This window comes from Toxorhynchites rutilus, chromosome 3 (assembly GCF_029784135.1).
Source record: "Toxorhynchites rutilus septentrionalis strain SRP chromosome 3, ASM2978413v1, whole genome shotgun sequence".
Taxonomy (NCBI): Eukaryota; Metazoa; Arthropoda; class Insecta; order Diptera; family Culicidae; genus Toxorhynchites; species Toxorhynchites rutilus.
Genome location: NC_073746.1, coordinates 277,670,368 through 277,688,879, shown reverse-complemented (window position 1 = coordinate 277,688,879; position 18,512 = coordinate 277,670,368). Strand labels below are relative to the sequence as shown.

Sequence of the window (18,512 nt, the reverse complement as noted above, 5' to 3'; positions counted from 1 at the left end):
TGTAATTTTGTTTACGGCAAAATGGTGCCAAGGTGAATAAAAATAGCTGGGATGACAAAAAAATTTCAGTCGTAGACGAGGGATTAGTTGATATTCGCGTTGATACCACAGGGTGGCTGTACATTGTTTGTCCGGTGATCAAATATTTGATACTTTTTGACACATAAAGTTTGGTTTGATGTTTGTACAAATACCAATTTGTTTACCTCTCTTCAATATTCTACAGTGGCAAACAATGTCAGACATCGAACATAGAACAAATCGACTGTAATATTTAAGGTATTTTAACCATATACCGACAGGTACGAAGAGCAAACCGAAAAAATATTGTAGGCATCCAATAATTGAATATTTGCTTATCGTATTTTGTATCGAACATATTTGATCAATACACGTGGACCATATTTTATCTGTCCAAATGAGTTAAATATTTGGCTTCGGTCAAGCAGTATATGAGTACACTGACCTCGTGTTGCGATATTTGAAGCGGAAATGATAATGAATTTCCGAGGTGAATTAAACACACTTTTAAAATTAAAATTATGAATGAAAAATTACTTTTCGGTACCGAATATGTATTTTATGTTACAGGGTAATGATTTTATGTTATGATGGTGAGTTTATGTGAATCCAGCACCAACCGAACAACTTTTTGCTGAAATTGTGTAAGATTACTGGAAATTGATGAACTTTGCTTATTGTTGTGGCAGCATTGATGAGAAGCATATTCGAGTGCAATGCCCGCCGTTTTTCTAAGCAATGTTCTATAACTATTTATCCTATGATTCTCTAGGATGTAGCCGGCGCCAGATGTAAGTTCATTGACATAAAAGTATGTGGTTATGGGGAAAAGCGACGGTGGAATTTTCAATGCATCCGAGCTATTTAAGTTGATGGCAACAAAATGCAATCTCCCTGGAACAACCGTATCTTGTAACGTTTTTCCGCTGTCAATATTAAAAAAAAAGAATAATTGCCGAATATTTAAAAAAAAACAACAACAACGACATCTATTAGGGGTCCAGTTTTCCTCAGGTATCCATTATCGATAATGACTATCGATAAGGGAACGACGTACAGTTTCACGGCGAAATCGTTTGCAAGAAACTTTCGGGCGGAAATAAGTCGCCATTTGGCATGCTACGGCCTCGGCCTACTATTTTCAGGAACTCTCGGCCATTTCGTTTGCGGAGCGGTCGGAGAGTGGAACGATTTTTTCCTAAAGTGAAAGTACAAAAGGTACTTAGTGGAGATGTTGTTTCGATAGATAATAGAAACGGTAGTTTTCAAAGTACGTTTAGTTTATATAGATTTATTTTTTTTGTTTCATTAGTGAACTGAAATTACAAAGAAAATATTATTGTGTTCCGCTTGAATTTTATTATACAAGGATAGCAGGTAATTCCGCTTCTCTCATTCCCATTCCCAAAATTATGAGTTTCCCTTACCGTTGAACAGAAAGCCTGTTCAACAGGCGGCATACGTGGGATGGAGATATTCCCCGATTCAATGAGCTCTTTCGGAGCACGATAGGTTTTTATTCCAACCGCAACGAAACGGATGTGTGACATTAAGGATCATCCGACCGGCATTCGACGAAGTCGCAGTGTCCCCCAGCGACCGCCATTACACGCTGGGCTTTTTGATTTGTGACCCGACCGCAATATACTGTGAGGTAGTTACTGGAAGAAACGGTGGCATACCGACGATAAATCGGGCTTCATCTGTATCCAGCCTGTATCAGCGCACACAGCATAGCACGCAGCCAGTCAGCAACGTCCGGTAAAACCCTGCGCGCAGGTAGGTGCTAATTTTACGCATGGCCATGTCGTGAAACGTAACACGTTACACGTTACGTTAATTTATGTTGAATTTCTTAACTTGGAGAAATTTGGGAAGAGAGAAGGATAAAAGGGAGAATTAGGGTAGGAAGAGAAGAAGGAGAGAGTAGGTAACAAGTAGAAAATAAAATTGTAAATAGGGTTCTAAACACTGTTTTCTTTCCTTCATTGAGATAACATTTCCTAATAGATTTTATTCATTTCTCGAAGATTGGTGATTGATTCGCTCTCCCAACGCTTTCATTCGGTTTGGTGAGATTTTTGAAAGTGTTTCTTTGTGCGTTCGTGAAATCCGCGCATTGGTCGGACATGATTTCTTGCAAGAGAGTTCACCTGTAACTACGTGACCTCTTACTGGAATCGTACGTGATCGTTCGAGGCTAACTTGACCCTGAGCTATTCTTGTAGTTAGTCGGGCATTAATTCAACACGACAGGTGGTCTCCCTACTGGGAGTGGCGCTAAAGCCACCGTGTTTCACTACACTCGCGTGTCGGGACTTCGAACGGTTACAATCTATGCCAGAAAAATGGAGAAATATATTTCTTACGAAATGTGCAAAGATAATCCGCATAATTCGTTTCATCGCGGTGTAACAAAAATACGTTTGCGTTTCGTGGTTTTGAAAAAATCATGCGTTTCGTGATTGTAGAGACTTTAAACTTTTTCAGTTCATTCGTCTCTAGCCTTGAAAAAGGCCCTTGGAAAACTTTACTCTTCCAGCACTACAGCTCCATCCTCATTGCCTTGAGAAAAGCACTCGATCCCTCGCCGTCCAGCTCGTACAGCAACGATGTCCTCACGAAGAATGTTTTGAATTTTTTTGATATTTTAGAAAAATGGTTAAATCCTTTTGTAGGAAAGAGATGTGGTATACATAAAAATAAATAAACATTCATCGGATTGTGTACTTAATTCATAAGCATAAAGAAACAGAAGAAATATATACCCCTAATTGTGAAGCATTCATATATTTACTGTACAGGTTCCTCAATGTAGTCGGTATAAACCTACAGTGAAATCACCTGACACAGGGAATAAATATTGAGTATGACTTACCGGCTCGACAGTTGTCTGTTGTGAGAGGAAATGATGCCCAATGTATGGCTAACTAGTGTTGCCAGTATATAATATCAACATCACTGTTATACTGTCAACTGCGAGGGATAGGACGTTGTGTCTTTCACGCACCTCACACTAATATCTTCCCTTGTATTTAGATGGACGGGTGAAAAGAAAGAGAATTGTCTGGAGGAAAACAGAATGAACGCCGCTATATAAACAACCACGCAATTTCGAGCGAGCTCATAACTTAAAGATGTAGAACCCTAGGTTGATCACTTGAAATGTAGTATTATATTATAATGTAAACCAAATTAAGAAATAAAGAGAATTTACTATGCAGTAGAGCACACCGTGGAAAGCAGTAGCAGAGGAATCAACCTTTCGGACACTAACGGAGTACACATCGGACAACAGCAGCAGCAGCAGAGGAACCAACCATTTGGACAGCAACGGAGCACACATCGGATAGCAGCAGCAGAGAATCCAACCCTTTGGACAGCAGCGAAGTGCGCATCGGTAAGCAGCAGCAGAGATCACTCGTAGTGGAACGTACTTTTGGGACAGCATCAGCAGAGCACAGCAGCAGCAGCAGCGGGGTACATTTCAATCGGCGGAAGGAAAATCGTAATCAGATAGCAAAAATGATGTCCGGAAACGACATCTTTGTACTGAATGTCATGTCCTTGCTATTGAAAAACTTATGTTTTGTTGTCGGCGAGATAATTTCACGACATTCATTAGTCGCTGTCATAAGGATTTTGTGGTTAGGCTCGTGGAACGTACATGTAAAAACTTTCAGTATAACCTCTAACATATTCATTGGAACTTAAAATAAATTAATTCGTAGTAAGTTCGCTGATCACGTTGTACAAGTCGTTTATTATATGCACTTTGACAATTTATGTCAAAGTCGCCAGTTTCTAAGTAAAACAAAACAAAAACGAATTTTCACAAAAAAGCCGTCAGCAATCAAGAAAAATAATATAATGTTCATCGGATGTTAGACGGTAGAGAAATTCATCATTAATCATGTGATGCTTCGTTGCTTTCGAGTGAATCGGATCTTTCCTCGCGGGTAGTATTGGCGCAAAAAAGTTTCGCAATATGTCCATGCGAAGTTGTAGCTTTGCAGGTGAATCCGATTTTCTCACATGGGGTAGCTGACTATTGCAAAAAGCTTCATCTACATCTCTCTGTAATATATGAAGCTTTCTACTTAAGCAGTTCCAGCTTTCGCTGCTCTGAAGTCGTTCTACTTGAGTGTTCTTTCCGTTGTTCAGTTTAATCGTTTAATTGAATTCTGAAAGAACCAAAGCGTCGATATCTTTGTATTAACGACCAAAATTGTCTCGTAAAATTTACATTTGCTTCACTTACCAATGATTCCTTAAGTGCGCTACACAACAACGTCCCGTCACCGTGAAGTCAACGTAAAGGAATGAAATGTCAAATATTCTTCCATGGAAATCGTATGGTAGAATTCACATACACAATCACCGGCAACTTTGACGTCGGCAAAATAAGTCCAAGAGATAAGTTGACGGTGACGGCGACGCTGTATGTACAGCGCACTTCATTCATCCGAAGCTTCTTTCCAGCACTAATTATCCAGAACTCGGTTCCTGTAATTTTGAATCCGCTCATTCCAAGGTGCACTTCTTTGAAATATAGCACCGGTAAATGCTTCCACATATACAGAAACATTTTTTCCGCCATGATATAAACAAAATATAGATCTGACATTCTTTTGTTGCGCGTTCTTCGCGCGGAGAAAGCTGTGCACGTCGAGGTTGATTTGGTTTCGCGCAGGAATTCGGCGGTTTGCATTTGATTTTCGTACTCGTGAATAAAAGAGCTTTCCCGCAAACGCGTCCACGTCCGCATCGCACCGCGTACACTATATCCTCTGCCTTTCTGAATTGAGAATAATTTTTATTATCTTCGCTAATCACTCATTATTGTAATTCAAACTCATTGTAGGGCACAATATTCGTTCGATATATTTTCACTATTACTCAATAAAAAAGAAAAAAAAATCATACGAAGTTTTTTTTCTGCATTTTTATTCAAAAATGTGCTTATCCTTCACGAAACCTCATCACCAGATTTTCTGCATTTATTTAGGTTGCTTCTCTTAACTAGCTGCCAATTTTGTTGACCCTGAAGTTCGTTTGAGAAATGTGCTAGCACAGAAATGTAAAAATATGTCAAAATACAAATGTCATCCATCATAGATTGAATTTGAAATGAAATTGTGAGTATGTATTTTACATTTCTTAACTTTTCCATGTAAACTTCATATTCAGTGTATCAGTGACGACACAATTTTTTCATCCGAAATAGATCTGTTTCAACTATCGACTTACCCTAATATGTCTTCCATTGATAAAATCAAACACAGCTGCATTTTTAACAACCACCAGCAGCGGATTGCAGTAGTGCACGACGTCCGTCTCTGTTATCTTTCTGCGAAGTTCGTTCAAAATGTCAAAAACTCCAATATGTCTCATCAGCTGCTGAAAATTTTGTTCTGTTATTTCTTCAATATTCGAAACTGATTTCGTCGATGCTTTCGTTGGTTGTGAACAGGAGCAGCGATATACGATTTGTTATGAGAGAGGAGTTAATATAGTTCTATTGATTCGACATTTCAACTCGTAGCCTATAGGGCTTCATGAAATAAGAAAGGATTTGCAGTATTGTGTTGGTTTGTTTGTTAAATTATGGTGAAGGGTAGAGAAGTAGAAAGAAGCCCGAAACTAACTTGCTGGATTTTTTCGTCCCGCTGCAGGGAAAAGCAAATTGTGATCTAGAGCCGCATAAGTAACATCTGTAATATTGTAAAATAGTTTCAAAATATTGCACAATTGGAGGGTAAACCGAAAGCACTCATTTATTTTGTATCGTCAAATGATAGTGTTTGTTAAATTCAATGTTGGTGCAGTAAAATGTTTGCCAAAGTGACTACTACTTAATCTAGACAATCATCAGATTTTTGTCGCCGACAAAAAGAAACGTCTGTGTACGGGATATTGGTAATTGGAATAAACAAAAAAACTGGAAGAATGCAAGATGGAACAGACCATGCGTCAGGGGGAGACGGACATTCCGCTTCTGGGCGGACCTTTCAGCCAGATAGCCTGCGGGACATTTTGGACACAGCGATTCAATCAAGCGTTGATTCTGTTGAAGTACCAGGTAATGTGACACGTAACGATAAACACATAAATATTTTAAATATTATATTCAATGTTCTTTTTTCGGATGGAATCATCCAAAACTATCTTGGATGCTTGATATTGCAGACATATGCTTTTTGGAACATGGAACATTGTTTTTTGACGAAATACTAAACTCTACACAAATTAACTAGTGAATTATTTTAACAATATTGTCAATGTAGAAAACACGTTTAATTCCTTTCTGTGTTTATTTTTCATTTCCATAGAACTAGACCTAGAGGCGCCTCTTTTTGCTGGAAGTGGTTCACACGATTACATGCCCTCCATGATGCTTCCTCGAGTGCGTAATTCCAACTTTTACGACACCGTTCCATTCTTTCCACCGTCTGCTCACATCGAGTCGGCACGTACCAATTATGGTCTTTTCGGGCCTGCCTCATATGGGTACTTTCCCTCCCATCATCATCATCACCAGCACCAACATCATCATCATCATAATCCCTCGCAGGCTGCTCCATCGAGTTCACGGTACTCACCGTCTTACTATCCTGACACCGCCTCCGTTCCGAGGTCGTCTGGATCGTCCTTCAATGTGCGTCCACCGGTAGAAACAGAGGCTGGATTGGGTTTGAACGACGGTACAAATTCTGCAATTAGACCACGGTCATACACGCGACCACCTCGATCTTCCGAGGAAATTGGGTCTGGTTGGAACAACCACAGCTTCCACTATATGCCGCACTACATGAATGGTGGTACTGGGGGTTATAATCGAAAACGACATCATAACTGTGATATGCATAGTCGGTCAAAAAAACCATCTCAAGTGGAAGGAGCCCATGCTCCGCCAACAACCCGACCGGTTGACCAAAGACCAACCAAACCTGGAAATCTTACAGCACGAACTCGTCCATTGATCAAAACTGAACCAACTGAGGCAACTCAAGAAACGGACCGTGTTCAACATTGTGTTATTGGGGCTGTTAAGAAAGAATGTAAGCCAATGCTGATAACAAAGACGGAAAATGTGGAAGAAAGGGCTGCACATGAGTCGAGTGTAAATATCAAAAAGGAAGGGCCGTGTTCTTGCAGCTTTTGTTCGTCAAACCTAGCTGAGGATAGCAAGCCATCCAAAAACTGCACTGCTAACTGTCAGAATCATTCACAGCAAGTTAAGCAGGAGTTAGACAATGACGCCCCTCCCAATGGTACGACAATAAAGAAAGAAGCAGTGGTCAAGAAGGAGAATGTGTGTAAGAGTGAGGCTGAAGAGAGCGAAAAAAATATACCATCAATCACATCCCCTGAAGAAGAAGAACCCCAGCCAGGACCAAGCGGATTAAATCGCCATCTGCAGGATCTAAGAGATGGAGAAAACGAAGGTCGTTTCACCAAGGGTGGAGACCGGCGTATCAAACGATACACGCGCTATGAGTATAATGATTATGAAAGTGATGACTCCAGCGATGAGGACACTGATGAGGAATATGCTTTGAATGCAAAAAATAATTCCAGCAGTGATATTGGAAACGATTGCAATCTCAGCAGTCTGACCAACGTCGAGGTGGAACCGGTTAATACGACCGACATAATACAAGAAGCCGAGTTGGATAACACTTTAGAACTCAGTAGCTCCAAACTGCTGGTGTTAAATTCAAGTTCTAGCAGTGTTGAAGAGGTTATCAATCCCAAAGACGAGAATGAAGAAGCATCTGGAGGAACCGAAAAACCGGTTCAGTCCAACAAACAATCTCAGAGCGAAGCTGATTCAGGACAACAGCGGAAAAGTGATGTTCTTTCCGCACCAGATCTGCAACTCGATTGGGTTACCGATACGAGTAGCATTAGCGACGAGAGTGATGTTGTCTTGATCGATCAATCGCCGGACGACGGGCGGGAGCCGATCGATCTTACGAACGAGTCTGACGAGGAAAGCGCTTCGGCCAGAGGGGCGCGCAGTAGGAGTCGAAGTATGGGGCGTTCGCCATCGATGTTCGAACGTAGACCGCAGCAATATGTACGCGCAACGATATCGCCCTCTGGAATTGGCGCAAGCGACCGAAGTACAGGATTTATGCCTTGTGGAAGTTCCAGCAGGAGAGACGCGTAAGTATATCTCACTGTGTTTTACTAAATTCAAAAATTCAAGGAACATCAGAGAATTCCGTCACCAATCAGGGAAAATATGCAATTCCGCCGATTAGATTTTTGATCATTGTGGTAATTAGAAAGTAAATGATACCAAAAAAATGGTATCTTGTAGTTTTAACTCTGTAGGTTTTCAGTATGTTGCTAGCTTTTATCTGTAGATGAAGTTAGTCCTTCAAAAAGATAAACAGCGCAAAATAGACGGCTTCTACATTCGCGCTGTTTTTGGTGGTATTTGGCAAATATGTTTGCGTAAGCGGAAAGAGAGAGGGGAAACATAATAATTATCTGTAACATAGGAAAAAAAATCATCCTGCATTTGGCATTCGGCTTAAAGATCCGGAGTTTTCGTCATAGTTGAAGCAAATCGACACTAGCCAGGATGCGAGTACTGTTCCGTATTTACACCAAGGGCTCGAACCAGTCACCTCTAGGTTGTGTTGATCACTTGATTGTGTAATCAGTACCTGTAGTTCAACTTTAACCAATTTGCTTTGTTTTTTTCTTATTCGAAAATTATTGATAAATTCATGCTTAAAAACCATACTATCAAAGCTGAGATCCTGTGGTGTGTGGAAACAGATATGAGTCACAAATCACACCACACGGCTGAAAAACACATGGTTGTACTGAGAAGAACGTTTCATGACAGAAAGAAAGCTGAGAAGGTCCAACTAGGGCGTGATAAAATTAGCTTTATGATAATGGTTTGGCATTGCCCCGTATTCAAAATCTGAGCTCGATGAAACTTTGCACAATACAAGCTATGCATGGTCGTTGGTTTCGACGAGTCTTTGAACAAGACTATAAAAAGACATCGTTACATGACGTTAGTGTTCCTGGGCAGAGCTGCATTTTTCATCAATATTACTGACAACTGACGAGCCACGTTAGTCACTTCCTACTGACAAAAATCTTGGTCAAATGGTGACTGACGAAGTACGATGCAACACTTTGCCTGTTACTGAGCTTCGTCAATACGCTTTGACCGATCAAGTAGGCCGTAAAATTGTTCGTAACGAGTTGATGATAGTCGCAGATTGCATTTTATTTTCATCGAGCAAAGCTTCGATTTTCGTTCGGGTTGTTGTTTCCTGTAAATAATATGTCGAACACACGATAACGTGTGAGCGATCGGAATATATATTTGATCAAAGATTTGATAATCTCTACATGCTGAAATAATGATGAAATATCTCTCTTCGTTGAAATTTCTGCCCGATATCGAAATTCAATTATTTGAAAGTCTGTTTAGACTCATTTACGAGGGGGGTCCGATAAGTACTTAGCCTCATCGCTCGATGGTGTCAGTATCGCAAGAGAGATTACTATCGTGTAGAACATTAATGAGCTTAATGAAAATGTTTTGCGATGCAGCGTATTATTAACCTAAACTAAATGAACATTGCATAATACAAGCTGAATTGACGTTAGCTTCGATGATTCCCTAAACAAGGCTAAAAAAGAAAAACAAGGAAAAACGCTATCAATGCGGTCAATGGTCATGGGACGATCTCGAGCATCAGATCTACTTGTATTATTTTACACGGTGCATTCGCTGCACTGGAATGAACATAGAACATAGAAACAAGAGCAATTTTTGTTATTAATTTTGGGCTGGAAGAGTGGCGAATGTTACTCCTTACATATGGAAGTTTGTCCAGGATATTCAGAGAGATAAATTTGAACCAACATTGGACTCGCAGTTGAGTGCTTGAATTGTTTGCTGCTCCTGACCATTTTTCAAATCCGTTGTTGCAAAAGTTGCATCATTTATGTAGCAGTACCAATCGGATAATTCCATAGCGCCATTTTTGGACATTTTGCAAAGATCGATCAACAAAAGAAAGCCAATTAGGTATATTTAATTTCTCATCGAACCGATATCCCATTTTATCAAATGATTAATCCATTAGCTATCTTGTTTCTATTATGATTGAATTTTCTGTTGTGAGAACATCTCCTTTAACGTCGAATGTTTTTGTGAAAACATGATACATGAACAGGAATCGGTTGTGGCTGAGCCCTAAGTTTGGAATTCCCATTCCCTTTAATCAGATGACGAAGAAAGCTCTTTTTTATCTCTTTTTGTTTATTTATTTAGGATCATTAGCATTTTAGCCGTAACAGAGCCTAGTTTTAATCGTGTACATGTTCCATGTTTAGATTTCTATAAATAGCAAATTAAACAGTAGTTAGTAGCCATTTAGGCGTAAGAGTATTTTTTGTGTTCCATTACATTATGGTAAATTACACTGTAGTAGCCATTTAGGCGTAAGAGTATTCTTCCTGTTCATTCATTGTTCAACAGACCTGACAGCGGAGACAGTTATTATATTGATCATTGTTGGCTTATTAATAGCACAAAAGCCCGATGTTTCTTGCAGAGCAGATCGATAAATCGATCTTTGTTCCACCGTGGATCGATCTCCTGATGATGGTTGCGTGAACGTAGTTATTCTATAACAACACAAAGATGGTCAATTGAGGGCACTGAGTTATGAACTCATGATCGATCGCTTAGTAAGTGAACGCGCAACCAATGTGGCTACGAAGACTCCCTAAAGAAAAAAAAGAAAATTCTTGCGTCGAATGAATTGCAGTTGATAGAACGACAGCGACATCAAGAAGCTAAATCTCTAAAAGTGAAACGAATTTTTTTTTTGGAAGATACAAGCATACAAGAAAGAGGAAAGTTGCTAATAAACTACAGTATCACTTGTCTACATCTGGAATACCATGGAATTGTATTTAGGTTCTTCAGTCGGCACCCTGGTTATGTTTGATCAATGAAAATTTTGATTCGTCTATAATCTATGCATAACAGTTGTTTTTTTTATATTTTCGGGAGTTATAAGATATTCAGTATAGGTTTATTGAGATCGAGAAGTAGCTACTTCAAAGCTTCTGTTATCATTATAGCGAAGCATACGATCATTGGTGTTAACAAAATTTTCAAAAATGTTTTCGCAGGTTCCGAACGGGCGAAGATACGAATGGACCTAACCCATACCACCATTTACATGCACATAATACTTCGCAGCAGCATTCTACGCCGAATCCTTCCCAAAGGCATTTTCGCTCACTTCGCCAATGGAATATGGATGGCCACGGGTCCTTCATGCGCAGGATGAACACTTGGAATACAGGGGGTCGAGGAGGAACATCACGGCAAGATCCGAGCACTATGCGTCCAACACCGCTGCTTTCGACGACGTATCCAGCGATGTGCCATACAGCAGCAGAACAATATCGTCCATCAATGGAAACAGGAGTTGGATCTTCTGGAGTTGTCGATACCGGAAGCAACAGTAATGCTGGTGCGGTTATAGACAACACGAGCAGTGGTAGTTTTAGTCGAGTAAATCCGTTGATGTCTTGGCATAGCACTAGTAATCTTGGAAGCGGTCAGATGAACTCTAACAATACAGGAAATACCTGTGGAAGACATGGATTCCATCATACCGGAAACAGTAGTGGGCCAGCTGTTGATGTAAACGAAGAACGCTTCGGTGGCGTTCATGGCATGATAGATGCTCCTATCGATTACTCCAACAGATTGGGTCCGAATGTTGGCGAATATGAAGGAACAAGTGGTCGTCCGATGAGATTTAGCGATGATAACAACAATCAATCTGGTTATGAATCTGGCCGACAAGCACCAGCCCCCACGATCAGTGGCCAAAATGAACCACGGCCCTACCGCAATTATGGTTATACGAATCGTAGTCGATATATCCACTCAGGTGGTGTTCGTCCACCATATGCGGTGCATGACAATCTCTGGCATCGACAACACAATATGCAGGAAGTTCACCGACGCACGATGATGCTAGGAGATGTACTGAACGACTACAATGACCGCGTGTCCCCTCATCACGGTGCACTGCGGTCCAGGAATAACATGATAAGTTCGTCCTACAACAGTGCTAATGGATCGAGTACAGGCCATTTGGGAGGAGCTGGTGCTGGTGGTGCAGGATCAAGAGTCGAATTTTTCGATGATAATAATACGTATTGGTCCGATAGGAATTACAATCCACACCCGGCAGGACATAACTACCAGCAGGATCTTCGTGTTTATAACCACAGGCCACGAAGGGTGTCCTATCATACAACAGTGTATCCACCACTTAGGTGAGTATCATGTCGCCTCATTATTGTAAATTTCATAACTAATCCAAATAGTCATGCTTTTAGGCGAAGCGATCATCAGCATGTACATCATCATATGTATCACCACTTCCAGCCTACGGGAATTCTCACCGATGCGCCACAGGTGCATTTCAGCATAGGGGTTTGTTTACAAAAAATCCAATATAGTCAATTTTTGCAACCGTTTTTTTTTATTTTCACAGCTACGTCCTAGCCTCCTATCAAGTTTAAACCGCTTTGTTCGCGTGATTGAGGATACTTGCACAAATCGTGGAGCTACACAGGTTTGCTGATAGGCTAAAAACACAAAAACAAATAACAACCATTCTCTTCTCCGTTCCTATTTTCCAGGAAATGATCGAACATAACACGTTCCCGCACAAGTACAAACGGTTGCGCCGTGCCAGCGAAACGGATGAAGACAGCGAAAAGTGTACTATTTGTTTGTCCCAGTTCGAGGTTGATAATGATGTCAGGTATACTGTTTTTTATTTCGGTCATTGAACCAGAAATTCGGCCACACTGCATCCCATTTCGGTGCTTCCTAATCCCGATCAAATGTTCTGTAGTTTATTGTGGAAAGGAATTTACTTAACTTTTCTCTTACTTAAAAAAATCCCTTCGTTATGAGGGACGTGGAAATCCGTGAACTCGGTATCACCAAATTTTGAATTCGATATTCGATTTCAATCCTGATGGAGTGAAGACTTCCTCTATGCGGATGCCATACTTCAAATATCCTTAGGCCACACACTTCGGAATAATACCAGGACAAGCTTGCAATTAAGCAATTAGCAATTAATAGTGTATCGATGTGGGAAAACGAAATAGGGTTCACTAGGGTCTAGAGATAATTCAAGCATTCTCTCGATAAAAAGACGTGCTAGGGAGGATTTGAAAAAGTCCCTATGTTCGTGGATGGCAGGCCATCCCCGAAGAGAATAGTGCTAAACTCTTCGGAGCAGGGCTCGGCAAAGTCATATTCAACTGAGGATAGTCAGGGCACTGTAGAGCCATCGACCTTCGCATTCAATTTGAAATTCGGGCGCTTCCATTGCTATCTGCTCTACGATGGTCCGTGTTCATTTTAGATGTTTAGAGCTGGTATAGTACTAAGCTACATTCCTAGTGAATTGCGAGAAGTCCGGGTTATATTTATTCCCAACGTAAACGTGACAGGATAATTCCCAAAGCGTATAGACCAATTAATCTAACATCTGTCATTTTAAAAATGATGGAAAAGATCATTGATCTCCATATCAAATCATCATATTTGAACAAGAGACCATTGAACAAATTTCAATTTGGCTATCAAGCAAATAAATCAACTGAAACGGCGCTTCACACGTTAATTTCAAGAATAGAGAAGTCTTTTGATGCTAAGGAAATCTCACTTACAGCTATTCTTCATATTGAGGGCAATGCATTCCACACACTATAAAAAAGCTATGAAAAAATGTAGTTTTGATATGTACCAACCGACTAATAACAGCTAAATTAGGAGGATCTACTCTAACAACGAAACCAACTAGAGGTTGCCCTCAAGGAGGAGTTCTGTCTCCTCTGTTGTGGTCCCTAGTTCTCGATAAGATGTCATTGGTTTCGCTGCTGACAGAATCGTTTTAGTGAGGGGTAAATGTGAGTATACTATTTCCAATAGAATGCAAACAGCCCTTAACTACACACTCAAATGGTGCAACTTGGAAGGACTTAGTGTTAATACTTCAAAAACAGCCATTATTCCATTTACCAGAAAAAGAAAGTATAAGATTACACCTCTTAGATTGGGAGGTGTACAATTGGAGCTTTCAAAACGAACCAAATATTTAGGTGTCATACTTGACCAAAAGCTAAATTGGAACGACCAACTAGAGTATGCAATATCAAAAGTCCAGACTGCGCTCTTGACTTGTAGTAATATATTCGGGGAAAATGGGGACTACAACCGAGAATGATTCACTGGAACTCGGCGTACTCCGCAATTGTGAGACCCAGACTAATATATGCTTCGTTAGTGTGGTGGCCTAAAACTACACAAATATCAGCTCAGAAAAAGCTCGATAAACTACAACGTCTGACATGCTTATCAATAACTGGAGCAATGCCCAGCGCACCTTCCAAAGCCCTAGATGCTCTTCTATACCTTCTATCCTTGCCCCAATATGTGCAAATTAAAGCGGAAAAGGTGAAAGGCTTAAACGTATAAAACATTTTCTAGAAGGAGATCTCACAGGGCATTTACAAATCCTGAAAGATTTTTAACTGAACACTATAGTAGGCATGAATGAAGACTGGATGGAAACAAAGACTAATTTCAACGTGATGTTTTTCCTTTATTTATTTAATTAAGGCTCAAGTGGATAAAGAGCCATCATCAAGCAGTACATTTTAAAACTATTTGAATATATTTTAACTACATAATCATTAACTTAAGTCTAATTAGCTAAAACTACAACAATATAAAATATAAAAAATATAAAAAAAAATATAATTTATTCCTTTGTTGTCTCGTCGGTATTATCCTTGTCTGAAACAGTGCCTGTGGCGGGTCGTAACAACTACATCGCCAGTTGATATAGTAATGGTATCCAATCAAAGTGATTGAATTCAATCGCAACGAATGGGAAGAAGGCGGTCCCTAAACTCGTCCAGGATCACTCGTGTTCTATACCGATGGATCTGAAATTGGTAAATCTACGGGATATAGGATTACTGGACCAGGAATCTGCATGTCAATGTCCAATGGGACAATGGCCTACAGTTTTTCAAACAAAACTACCAGCTATTCTAACATGTACAAATACAAGTTTGGATATAAAATACACGTATGCCAATATCTTAATGCATTGAAAGCATACACATGTCAGTCAAAGCTAGTTTGGGAATGTATTATATCCTTGAAACAACTAGGTGCTACTAACGAAGTTAATCTATACTGGGTGCCGATCAGGGCGGTAATGAGAAGGTAATGAAAATGCCGATCTCTTAGCAAGATTAGGATCTTCAACTAAATTCATCGGGCATAAGCCATTTTGTGGATTATCTATATCAAGCATGAAATTTGATCTCAAAACCTGAGAAATATCGATTATTGAAGCCAACTGGAGGGTTCTATCAACACCAAGACAATCCAAAATATTCATTACACCTAGTAACAGAATAAAACGCAATCTACTCAGCTTGAAGGCAGGTTTAAGTATATTAACCGGTCTATTGACCGGACACTGTCCGAGCAGGTATCACATTTAAAAAATCGGAAAACTGATAACTGTCGTTTCTGCAATTTAGAAGCTGAAACTTCGGAACATTTACTGTGTCAATGCAGTACACTAATTCATCGAAGACTGCGGATTCTTGGAAAGGGCATTCTTTTGTCTAACGAGATTTGGTCTGCTAAACCAAAAAAGGTAAGAAACTTCATAAAGCAAGTCATACCTTCGTGGGGTGGATATGTAAAGTCCTAGTGCGACTATCACTTATTCCCTGAGTGATGGAACGAACTGACACTGCATACACAGCAAACTGGAGTGCACTACGATGAGAGCGTTTGTCGGGGTGCTTTTAAAGGCATTTTGACCCGTTTGACGCTTGATCCTTCTAGTGGTCCTAGAGACATTCGACGATTTTTTACTTCGACATATTGACGGTTCGGCCACGCATTTAGTACTGTTACGTTACTGGTGACGGAACACCCATACCCGTGTTCCATCCATCCGGCGAGTCAGTACCAACAGACCCTCCACTTGCCTCTTATTGTGTACTTTAACGCGTACGCAGAACTGCCACCTTCTGGGAATCCGAACTCGATTTCCCCCGCACAGTCTTCTATGGACCTACGGATGAGGAAAGGCGCGGATGGAGCGCCTTGTTCTTACTATGATCGCCCACGCCCGTGATTCGTAGGGCAGTTGATGCATCGGGGTCCATAAAAACCGGTAATATGACCCCCGAATAGCTACCGTTAATAATTCGGTGGTTCCTACCAACATCTTCACCCTCAAAGCAGCAATCAACAGCACATCAGAGACCGTTATCGGGTATGAACAAAGTGGACAACGGAACGAATGGTTTTAAGACGAGTGCCGAACGCCTCTGAGTGAGAAGGATGCACTACTACAACGTGGAATGATACCGATCGAAACGACAGCAGTAAACACATCTCTTTCGGAAATAAGTGCCGTCTGGAAGAGAAAGAGTGTGAGGAGATAGAACTGCTATATTGTTCTCGAGAATTGCGGAAGTTCTTCAAGAAACTATACGCCTCGCATAAAGGCTTCATGCCGCGTGCCGAAATTGCCAGGAACAAGAGGCATCTTGACGAACGAACACGAGGTGATCGAAGACAACACTACGATGAACACCTGAACAGCACGTAGACAGGAGATCGAGATGGCGTTGATGAGGACTAAACCGGCGCAGTTGTGCAGTGAACAACGCCGATGCACCTTCTACGATGGGTGAGGTTAAGAGGGCCATTAACCAGCCGAAGAACCACAAAGCAGCTGATAAGAATGACCTCGCAGCGGAGCTTTTCATGGGAGGTTTTTCATGGGCTTGGGATCATTGCGTCTAAGACTGAATACATGCAAGCAGGAGGGACTGATCGTGACAGAGTTCTTCTTGGTAGCGATCGACGGCAGCGAGCCCGAGGGGGTCACCGAATTTGTCTACATTGGCTCGTTGATAACAGTTGAAAACAACAACAGCCGTGAAATTCGAAGACGCATAGTCAACAGAAGGCGCGCCTACAATGGGCTTCGCAAATCCTCAAGGTCCAACAAACCCCAAGTGTACCATGCACAAAACCCTGATTCGACCGGTTGTTCTCTATGGGCACGAAGCATGGACGATGCTCGAAGAGGACTTACAAAGCGCTTGGTGCTTACGAGCACCGAGTTCTCAGAACAATATACTATGGTATATAGGAAAACGGAGTTTGGAGAAAGAGCATGAAGCACGAATTGGCCCAACACTACGACGAACCCAGCGATAGGCAGGGTATGTTTCGAGATTACCGAACAGCAGCTCTGCAAAGATGGTGTTCACATCAAATCCGGTGGGAACAAGAAGAAAAAGAGGAGCTCAGCAAGCGAGGTGGTTGGTCCAGATGGATACTAGGGTGTAGAGAGACGAATGACCGTTATACAGCTCCTGTTCTCTAAAATACAATACAACAACTACAACCAAATCTTGAAATTACACGATAGGATTACACGATTCACGCTATAAAGCCAAACATGCACACAAAGCGCACGTTATTAGGTTGTCGAACGAACCATATTGTTAAAATATAAACCAGAAACTATTCAAATCATAAGTTTGACAGCAATTATTTTTTTCCAACTTTTCTCCACACTAGGCGTCTCCCGTGTATGCATTTATTCCACAAGGATTGCGTTGACCAGTGGCTGGTGACGAACAAGCATTGCCCTATCTGTCGTGTGGATATCGAAGTTCACCTGACCAAAGACTTTAGTATATGACAGCTGGAAGAGGAAGGTGGCCACCCTCGGCAAAGAACGCGCGTCGGAATCATAGATATCGATGTCGATAGTCGGCGGTATCGGTATTCTTCGCATCATAATACACAGCTACAGCATCGCCAGCATCGTGCTCATTTAGATCATCGATCCGGAGGAGGAGGTAGCGTATTGTTTTATTTTTTTCGTTAGACTTGTTGAAATCAGTGTAAGAGCTGGAAAGGATTCGAATAGCAAATGAATAAAGTAGAAGAGAATATACAGGTCGCTAAATCTCATCACATAGTAGCTCTCTTAGTTCTAGAAAAGTAACTCAAATCAATCGTATTTGAACGATGCGTTACCCAACGAATCGTATACCCAGATTGATGATTGTTCCGTGATGATGAACTGTGCTCTTGAAGTTTTCGTTTGTTATTTTTCGATTTATTTTGATAAATCAAAGAAAACAGGAATGAGATCATACTATATATTTTTTGTTTTTGTAATTATTTGAGTTTCGTGTACGTAAGAGCATATTATCAAAGCCAGCTGTCAATATATTGAAAGAGATTTGATTCTTTAGAATGAGCAAACAATAAGCAGATATGTTGTTAAACCACATGTATGTAATACTACAAATAAAGTTTTTTTTCTCGTTAA

The 18,512-nt window shown here is 40.7% G+C and overlaps 1 protein-coding gene across 2 annotated transcripts; it reads left to right on the top strand.

Annotated features, from left to right (window-relative positions):
* The first annotated feature begins 5,304 nt into the window (after nucleotides 1-5,304).
* Nucleotides 5,305-18,512, top strand: LOC129774723 (uncharacterized). 2 transcript variants are annotated; one of them, XM_055778636.1, is made up of 8 exons: nucleotides 5,964-6,103; nucleotides 6,211-6,277; nucleotides 6,354-8,193; nucleotides 11,209-12,372; nucleotides 12,436-12,532; nucleotides 12,594-12,674; nucleotides 12,742-12,866; nucleotides 17,750-18,512. In XM_055778636.1, exons 3-8 carry the CDS (start codon nucleotides 6,404-6,406, stop codon nucleotides 17,871-17,873), a joined length of 3,381 nt encoding a protein of 1,126 aa, XP_055634611.1. In that variant the 5' UTR covers nucleotides 5,964-6,103; nucleotides 6,211-6,277; nucleotides 6,354-6,403; the 3' UTR covers nucleotides 17,874-18,512. The 2 variants fall into 2 exon arrangements, with proteins under 2 accessions (XP_055634610.1, XP_055634611.1); XM_055778635.1 differs by lacking the exon at nucleotides 6,211-6,277 and having other exon boundaries at nucleotides 5,305-6,103.

Excerpts from the sequence above, each read along its gene's own strand:
- LOC129774723 (XM_055778635.1), top strand. The coding sequence starts at position 5,971 with ATGCAAGATGGAACAGACCATGCGTCAGGGGGAGACGGACATTCCGCT. Across the intron at positions 8,194-11,208 it reads AGTTCCAGCAGGAGAGACGC|GTTCCGAACGGGCGAAGATA; the intron begins GTAAGTATATCT and ends ATGTTTTCGCAG. Across the intron at positions 12,373-12,435 it reads ACAGTGTATCCACCACTTAG|GCGAAGCGATCATCAGCATG; the intron begins GTGAGTATCATG and ends TCATGCTTTTAG.